Raw genomic sequence first — 9,021 nt, forward strand, 5'->3', positions numbered from 1 at the left:
GGGGGGGGCAGTGCGTCTCGCTGGCCCTTAGTGGGTTTGGTTCGCGCTTCATTGCGTCCTTATACGTGCCACATCAGGGGAATCGCCCTTACGCGCCAGTCGTCCACCGCCGTCGACCCCCACCCATGAGAGCTGCGGCGGCCCCGGCTGCTGCACGGCGCAGCAGTCGGGCGACGACGGGTGGAGGAGGGACAGAGCTGGTGGGGAGGCGAGGCTGGCACAGCGGCGTCTTACCGCAGCGAGGCATCCTCGACGTAGATGATGGACCCATCGGACACTCCGTAGTACCCGAGCGTCTCTAGCTCGTTGTCTAGCGGCGTCTGCAGCTCCAGCACACCGTCGTCGCCGCTGCGGTAGCTGAGCCGCTGATTGACTGGCTTTACCTGAAACATCCTTTGAACCAGCGCCTTCAGCCTCGCCACGGTCAACGTGCTCGGCAGCTTCGACGTCTGCGTCGTCATCGGGCTCGACGAAGACGACGTGGCGGCGGCGGCCGCCGCCGCGTAGCCGTTCACGAAGTAAAGTGTGACGGTGATCATGACGTAGCTGGCACCCGTCGTCGTCGCGGTGTCGCCGTCGCGCTGGATGGCGAGCACGACGTCCTTGTGCTTCTCCTTGAGTACATCGACGAGCGGGTACGCGACGCGCGGAAGGGGTGCGCCCGTGGCCGAGCCGGCCACTTTGTTGGCTCCGTCACGCGACTCCTCATCCATCTGACGCTGCAGCAGCCCACGCTGGATGTACAGCAGCTCCGAGTCCAGCCGCTCCTTCGGCCGCACGGTGCCGCGGTTGAGCAGCGTGATCGTCGGCAGCGCGGCCACGACGTACATGCGGCCGTTGGTTTCGTTCCAGGTGGGAAGCAGCGTGCTGTACGTGATGCGGAAGGTGGCGAGCTTCGGGCAGAGGATCCGCACGGCGTCTACCGTGCTGGTGTTGCACAACGTAGCGTTGTCCTTCAGGCACAGTAGCGTTAGCGGGCGAAGATAGCGGTACGGCTGCAGAACACCACCGTCTTCCAGCTCTGCTGTGAGGGCCTCACCGGCAGCCGCGCGTGCGACGAGAGTCTCCGGCAGTACAAGGTCTTCCAGCTTGTTGTCGGTCAGGTAGAGCTGCGTGAGTGCCGGGAAGACCTGCGCGAGGGCGACACCGATGGCTCGCCAGTCTGACAACTCGTTGTGCGCCAGGCTCAGAGTCGTGACATGAGGGAAGACAACCTCGCCGGCCGCGGCACCAGCGCCAGAGTCGTTTGCCGCCATCCTCTCCGCTGTCCCTGGCGACGCCGGCGGTGACGCGACGACAACGTCGAGCGAGGTGAGATTGTTCGAGTCCAAGTGCAGCTCCTTCAGTTGTGGCACCTCGACGAGAGCGCGCAGCTGCGCCAGCGAGCGGAAGCCGGTGTTGTTCAAAACTAGCTTGGACAGGTGCGACGACGAGAGTGCCGCCGTCGCGGGTGGTGCCATCGGCAGCAGGTCCGGTATGCTGCACAGCTGCAGTGTTGCCAGGCGTGGGAGGTAGGGCATGAGCTTGCCAACCTCGGCCAGCGAGAGCGCCGTGTTCTCTGACAGGTCCAGCTCTTCCAGCCGGATCATGTTCGCTTCCTGCACCTCTTTTGGGCCGCCGCCTGCGGCCGTCGTGGCGCTCGGCTCGTGCATGGCCACGTTGATGCCGCAGTTGCGCAGCACGACGAGGGTGAGCCGATCGTGGCGGCTCTGCTTCACGCGCGTCTGCTGCACGCCCACAAACTGCCATTTCTTGTCCTGCGCAAAGGCCACACCGAGCGGCTCCTCCGTGTTGTCGTCGGCAGAGCCGTAGCGCTGCTTCACCGCATCTACGAAGCTGACCGTCGGCGGTGGCGTCGATGACGACGGGGACGGCATCGGCGATGCGAGGTGGCGTATGCCGTCTCTGTATGTGTGCGTGAGAGCGGGGGCAGGAGAGTGGAGGGAGGGAGGGCGGGGCGGCGGCGTCGTGTGATGAGTGCGCTTACGGATGCAGTCACTGCCGTGTTGGAATGCGGGAGATAGCTTGATGACATCCTCCGCCCCCCGACCACACACACACACACACACACACACGAGTAACGAAAGAATGGGCGAAAAGGCAAAGCAGCCGCCGCAGCGGTGGTCGGTGAGGGGGTCACATCACGGAGAGGGAGAGTGGGATGAATGGATGACAGAGGTGCATACGGTTGCGTGCTGCGTGCAGGCAACTCCCTTCATGTCTCGGCGCGCTCACGCGCGCGCGTCTCTCTCCGTCGGGCCCGCCCACCGCCCGTGCGCTCATCGCATGCCTCTCTCTCTTGTTGTGTTGTTTGTCCCACCGTGGCTTTAGAGAATTTGTGCATCGACCGCAGCGCGCGCGTCACCACGCACGCACTCGAAACGAGAATACAGAAAGGAGATCCGCAAGGCACAGGTAAGTCGGGTGCGCGGTGGAGAGATGATACGCGTGCTGATGCGCACACGCCCCACCCCCGGCCGGGCTCGGCCGCCGTGTGTCCTCACGCGTCGCACGAAAACAGTTCTGCTTACCAAGTAAACATCGCGCTTGGCGCGCGAGGAGCAGCCGCGGAGCGCTGACGGCGGTGTTGGTGGTGGTCGTGGTGGGTAACAAGCGGCACACACCCCAGAGTCCTCCCACTTGCGCATCCGACGTGCATCAGGGCTCTCTATCAGAGTCGCCGCCGTCCAGGCGACCACGACGAAGTCGTTGGTAGTGCGGACGTCGCCTTCCCTCGTCAACGTCACCGTCGCCGCCGCCGGAGGAGGAGGAGGCAAGGTACTGCTGAAGAATCTGTGGAGACGTGAAGGAAAAGTTGTGAAAGTGGTCAAAACCACCGCTGCCGCCACCCCCGGCGCCGAAGCTGCTGAGGCCACCGCTGTTGCTGCCGTCGCCGGTGGCACCGGTCCGGCCGTCCGCACCACCTTCGTTGCCGCAGCGTGTCAATGCCAAGTTCCGGTGGTCTCTCTTGCCACCTCGACCATCACTGCGGCCCTGTTCACCGCCGCTCTTCGCAGAACAGGACTGCCGCTGCGGTGGGCTACCGCCCCGCCCCGCAGCAGCCGCGTCGTCTTTGTCATCGTCGCCGATGGTGTGGTCGTATGGCACGCCCAAGTGCATCTGCCGGTGCTGCGGCTCAGCACAGCCGTCGTTGGAGGTGAGGCCGACGAGCTTGTCTGTAGAGGAGATGGTGGCGTCGTTGCTGCCGTGCTTGGACCAATACGACCACCATCCTCCACTGTCACTGATGCCACGACTACCGCTTTCAGCGCCAGCCTCGCACAGCAGCGACGCTGCCGCTGAGGGATCCGATTCCTGCTGCTGCTGCTGCTGTAGTTCGCGTGCGATTCGCTTGCGTTGCTGCTGCGCCCAGATCGCCTGCACGCCTCGTCGGCGGCCCGCGGCTGAAGGGCTGTCGGCACCGCTGCTGGCGGTGGCCCCGATGGCATCCTTGCCGCCCTGACCGCGCCCGCCGTAGCCCAAAGTCGGCGTCGATGCGGCGCCGCTGTCGCGGTCGCTGCCTTCGGCCGGCATCATCGGCGTCGCTGCAAAGGTGCTCATGCTAGCCTCGTCATCGACGTTGTACGCGACACCAGAGAGCGTGGTTGTGAGTGGCCCCAGGAACCCTGCGGTGTCGCCAGCGCCGCCACCGATCGTGTCGAGGCTGAGAGAGGAGGCAAACGCGGTGCTGAAGAGCCGGCTGCCGCTGCTGTCCAAGGACAGCGGCGCGTTAGCGGAGAGGGTCGCGCACATGGTCGGGTTCACCGTCACCGTCACGTCTGTGGCGGCGAAGGGCATGCTCGTGCCGACACCACCATGCGCAGCGTCGCGACCGAAGTGGGCGTACCGATGCGGCATGCACTGGTCGCTGCCGCGGCGACGGTGATCCCCACCACCGCTGCAGCTGCCGATACGAGCGTTGAACGACCACGGTGTATCGTACGGAGACAGGGAGATGGTGTCACCGCGTTGTCGGCGCCCACTGATGGTGCCGGAGGGGCCGCCATCGCCGCCACGGTCGGCCCCGGCCAGCAGTACCATTGGTGGGCGAATGGTTGTGGAATACATCGCGGCTGCCCTGTTGTTGTCACCCTGCGAGCTTGTCGAGGAGGCATCCGAGGACATGGAGAAGGCGTGCACCGAAGTGGACGTCGTCGTGGAGATGGAGGACGCAGTCGAGTCCAGCAACGACGACACGGCGTCCGCGTTGCGCTCACTGCCGGCGACGTTCTCACCACGTGCACTGGCTGGCGCGGACGGCGTCGGTCGCCGTGCAGAATCGACCGATTCACTGGCGTCACTCTTCTGATCGTCCTCGTCTTGCCCTTCGCTCGCGCTGCCGGAGGTGGTCATCGTGTCACTGCCGTCGTCGTCGCCGCTGCTGTGCTCCTCACCACCGCTTCTCTCGTAGCCCGCCTCGTCCGCTATCCCCACATCGTGGTTGTCGTCATCATCAGCGACGTCGTGGTTGACGTTCATGCTTGCCACTCTTGTGACCGCAGCCGCAGTCGCACTTGATGGGTGTGCACCACGATGCTCCACGGCGGAGAATGCGGCCGGCATCTGCGGGCCGCGCGAGCGCACAGCACCAGCGCTATGCAGCTCCCCACCGCACGGGCTCTCGGGCGAGGCCTCGACACCGCCGACGGTTGTGGTACCGTCACGGACGGCCGCCAGCGCCTGCAGCGCCGCTGGCGACGCGGTGCACGACAGCGCGGCGTCACTTGCGGTACCTGCTGCGGTGGTGGCGGCACTAAGCGATCCGCCAACGCCCGTCAGCTCAGCGGACTGGATCATCATGATCGTTCCCAAGGGTGTGGTGTTGGTGGTGCTTGAGGACGAGGTGGTTGCTGGAAGCAAGGCGTTCTCGAAGGACGCCGCGGCGGACAAAAGCTTTTCCGGGGGCTGCTGCTGGCTCTCTTCACGGTACGCGAGGGATGGCGGCAACGGTAGCATGTGCGGTGATGCATCCGGCACGTCTTGGTTTCCACTGCCGTCGGCGTACGACAGCGGATGGCGATGATGGTGGACTCGGCGTTGATACTCCCGCTCAGGAACCTGTGTGTCGGCAGACGATGGCGTCGCCCACGCGCTGCTGGTGCCGCACGGACCGCCAGCGCCGCTGGGGCCGAGGCTGGTCGACAGCGACCGCTGCGAGTCTTCGAGCAGCATGGTGGTCGTGGAGGAGACCGGCGACATTGTAAAGGCGCTGAGGTCGCAGTGCATCTCGCCGCTGTGGCCGAGCAGCGGCGACGCGTACACAGGTGCCCCCTTCAGAGAGCCGTGCATGGGACGTGTGGAGCCGCCGCCCAACGACGTGCGCGAGTGGCTGCGCAGGTTAAGGGAAGCGTTCGCAGTCGGCGGCACCTCCACGGGCATGATGGGAGTCGGACCGGTGACCGATACGTTGCCGCGGCGGCAGACGCTGTTGTTGCTGTCGGCCTCCACGTCGACGCCGCCGACGCCGGGAGAGAGTGGGTTCGCAGCGCTGCTTCCCCACCCGCTCGTGCCGGCGCTGCTGACGACTACCGACGATTTGACCAACGTGCCGCGTCGCGTTGGCGTCGGCAACCGTACGCTCGCATGGGAGTCTTCGAAGCTACTAACTTCCATCGTCGAGTTGACCGCGGCAACCGTGATGGTATCTGTTTCGCTCGTCATGTCGGCTGCGGCTGCTGCCTCTTCCACGATCGTGGAATCATCGCCGCCGTCCACCGCGTGCGCGTCGTCCTCGGCGAGGGCATCCTGCTCATAGTAACCACCACCGCCATCATGGTCCTCGTCCTCGTCTACCAGCACCTCTGCATGTTCCTTCTCCGCTTCCTCCACGACCGCCTCCGCGTCTGCCGTACTGTGCGTACCAACGCCACCACATGTTGGGAGCGCTCCGCTCAGTCGCCCGTCGGCAGCGTACGCCATCTCGCGGCTTGCGGGCAGTACAGAGCTGTTGGGCGCGGCGTCATCTACCCTGGCCGGCTGCTGCTGCGGCAGAGCCTCAAGTGAAGTCGGTGGCGTTGCCGCGAAGGTGCTTCTCTCTGCGCCGGTGCTGCGCGTTACGTCGGTGGAGGCGGAGACGCAAGCTGTCTCGGCCGCTGTCACGGCTCCAGTGCTGCTGCCCTGAGTCTCCACAGGGGCAGTGATCAAGGCTTTCGGGGCAGTGCCGGAGTCTGCGGAGCGCTGCTGCTTCTTCTGGGCTGCCGCCGCCACCGCCAGCGCGGCATCCACGAAGCTCTGCGGCAGCGTCGCAGCGCGGTCAAAAAGGTCTGGCCGAAATTCAGCAACCGCCGCTGACGTCGTCAAACTGCCGCTGCCGCTACCCACGCTGAGTGGCGTGTCCATCGGAGATGCCTTCGCGGAGCTCATCCTGGCTGAGCAATGCCCTGCTAGCTGCGGTTCCCACATGCGTGATGGGAGCGCCACTGACGCAGTCGTCGCCGCCGTTCCGGTCGCTGTCGTCCCCCTCGTGTCGAGCTGCACCTCTTCCGCGAAGTCTGCCCTTCGGGCATCACCGGCCGCGGAACTCTGGGCCGGCACTTCGGCCAGTCGCTTGTGCGACGGTGAAGCATCGCCAAGGTCAGCAGTGACGGCTGCTATCACTTCCACTGCGGGCAGCTGCAGCGGCTGGGTTTTCTCCGCCGGCCCCTGAGAGCTGGCGGCCGGCGTGGAAACCGCTACGCCAGCGCCGGAAGACGTGAGCGCGACCGGTGCGGCGGCCGCGTGGGACACTTCCAGAGCGGTTCTCACGCCATCGGTGTGCACGGCTGCTGGCCCGTCGGGGTCGAGCTCAGGCAGAAGAGAGGCATCATCGCGATTTTGCAAACTGAGACTGCTGGCGCTCGCCACTAGAAGCTGCTGCACCTGTTGCGCCGCCTCTGCATCGAGGGGCACAAGAACGACGGAGCCACCACCACCACTGCCACTGCCGTTCGCCGTCAGCTGCGTGTTTGGGCAAGACAGGGTTGCTGGGAAGCTCGCGCTGCCGAAGCTTTTGTTTGTGGCGGTCGCCGCCGTTTTATTGGCGCGCATCATCATGAGCTCCTTCTGCTGTTCCTTAACCTCCTTGATGCGGCGGTGCTGCTCCGCCGCGGCAGAGAGTCCCGTCGCCGTCACCGCAGCCGGGAAGTAGCGCAGGTCGTCGCGGGTGCGCAGCCGCGGCGCGTAGGGGGCGCGAATGCGCCGTTCCATGAAGAGCTCGCGCCAGTCCTCCGGCCGCGTCTGCGACGGCAGCGGAATCGCCAGAAAGGAGTCGTGCGTGTGCGAGACAGATGCGGCGGCAGCAGCAGCGGTGGTCGTCGTGGCGAAGGGCGTCGGGGAAGCTGGCACCAGCGGGGGCAGCGGAGAGGCGACCGTCGTGGGCTGCTGCAGCGTCCCATCCCACATTGGCGCGACGAAGTCGGCCGGCAAGTTGTTGGAGCCGAAGGCAGCGCGCACGGAGCGGCGCATCTCCGTCGACAGGACGCGCCTCTGATAAACGTCGTAGTACAGCTGCGAGACAACGTATGGGCAGGTGAAGAAGGGGTGCTCCAGGACGGCCTCGCCGCTGAGGCGGTGCTCCATGCGGCGGTCCAGCAGCTTCATCGTCAGGTCGCGCAGCAGCGCCTGAGCCTCAGCCATCTGCGCGACGGCGTTGCCGATGTAGCGGTCACGGGTCGCCTCGTCCAGGTTGAGGCAGGACAGACGCAGTCGGCGCCGCTGATGGCGGCGATGCCGCTCCTGCTGCTGTTGCTGGTGCTGGAGGTGCACCGCCGTCGGGGAGGCGGACGAGAGCAGCGCAGCGATGACGCCGTCCTCGGTGGTGGTCAGACGCATGGACAGGTTCGTCGGCGCGCCACAGAGCGACACGACGGAGTTGGATTCCACGCCGGCGAAGGAGTCGTTCAGCGTCGACTGCGGCGACGGTCCTTGAGTGTCTTCTTCCGCACTGGCAGTCCTGGACACGCCCAGCGCACCGAGCTGGTTCGCGAAGGAGTCGTTCAGCAGCACCGCCACGGATGCTTTCGGCACCGTTGCTGTGGAGTGCGGCGACGCGTAGCTGTAGCTGTGCAGGCGACGGTGGGCATGCCGGTGCGGGGTGACGTGTGTGGCTGCAGCGTCGAACGACGGCAACAGGGATGGTGGGCGCTGACGGGAATCCTTCGGATGCGGGGTGCAGCTCTTCACTACGTCGTTCGTCAGCGCTTCCTCCGCCCCTTCTGCCGCTGCGCCGGTGCCGTCGCTGCCGGACTGCGCAAAGGACATGGCCGACATCGCTGGAGAGCGCAGCTGCACATCGAAGCTGCGGTTGTCGGGGTTGTAGATGACCTCTGCTGTGAGGGCCGACGGCGTCACTGGCGGTCTTGTGGACTGCGACAAGGGCGTGAAGCTCCGCCGCATCCGCCGCGCCACCCGCTGCTCGTAGGCCAGCCGCACCTCCTCCGCGCGGTAGTGCAGCTGTGCGACGCGCGTGTGCACCTCCAGCGGCGTGAGCCGGTAGTCCTCCGCGGTGATCTTCACGTCCTCCTCTACGATGGAGCGGAAGAGGGCGAACTGGTTCTGCGCGTTGAAGGCCTTGCGCCCATTCGCCCACTCGAACAGCAGACACCCGTAACTCCACCAGTCGGTGCGGGAGTCGTGCGGTTGCCCACGCAGCATCTCCGGGCTCATGTACTGCGTCGTGCCGGTGAAGCTGTTCGCCCTGCCATCGGTGCCAGCACCCGCACCCGAGTAGGGGCTGCTTGCAACCTCGCCGTGGACGCCGTCGCCGCTGCCTGACGGCATAGGAGATTCGGGAGCTTCATATCTCGTTGGAGCAGCAGCTGCAGGACCCGGCTGATCGCGGTCGCCGTCGCAGCGCGGCACCGCGCAGAGGCACGTCCGCGGAATCTAAGAGCCGCTCAAGGAGGGCGTCCGCAGCACCGCGAGGCTCTGCTCCCTCCTCGGCAAGTTTCGGCCCCACCAACTCCCTTGATGCGGTGTCGCCGGAAGGCAGTCCTGAGGCGGCCGAAAAGGCTTTGGTGCAGCGCGCACTTCGCGAAGCGCAGC

At 65.9% G+C, this 9,021-nt stretch overlaps 2 protein-coding genes across 2 annotated transcripts; both read right to left on the reverse strand.

The window, feature by feature from the left end:
• Window positions 1-230: 230 nt before the first annotated feature.
• LINJ_03_0750 (conserved hypothetical protein) lies at window positions 231-1,877 on the reverse strand (the record flags this gene model as incomplete). The annotated part of the gene is made up of 1 exon (XM_001462770.1): window positions 231-1,877. One exon carries the CDS (start codon window positions 1,875-1,877, stop codon window positions 231-233), a length of 1,647 nt encoding a protein of 548 aa, XP_001462807.1.
• Window positions 1,878-2,658: 781 nt separating this feature from the next.
• Window positions 2,659-8,757, reverse strand: LINJ_03_0760 (putative protein kinase; the record flags this gene model as incomplete). The annotated part of the gene is made up of 1 exon (XM_001462771.1): window positions 2,659-8,757. The coding sequence occupies one exon, from the start codon at window positions 8,755-8,757 to the stop codon at window positions 2,659-2,661; it is 6,099 nt and encodes a 2,032-aa protein (XP_001462808.1).
• Between the last annotated feature and the right edge of the window lie 264 nt (window positions 8,758-9,021).

The sequence above is a fragment of the Leishmania infantum genome, chromosome 3 (genome assembly GCF_000002875.2).
Source record: "Leishmania infantum JPCM5 genome chromosome 3".
NCBI lineage: Eukaryota > Euglenozoa > Kinetoplastea > Trypanosomatida > Trypanosomatidae > Leishmania > Leishmania infantum.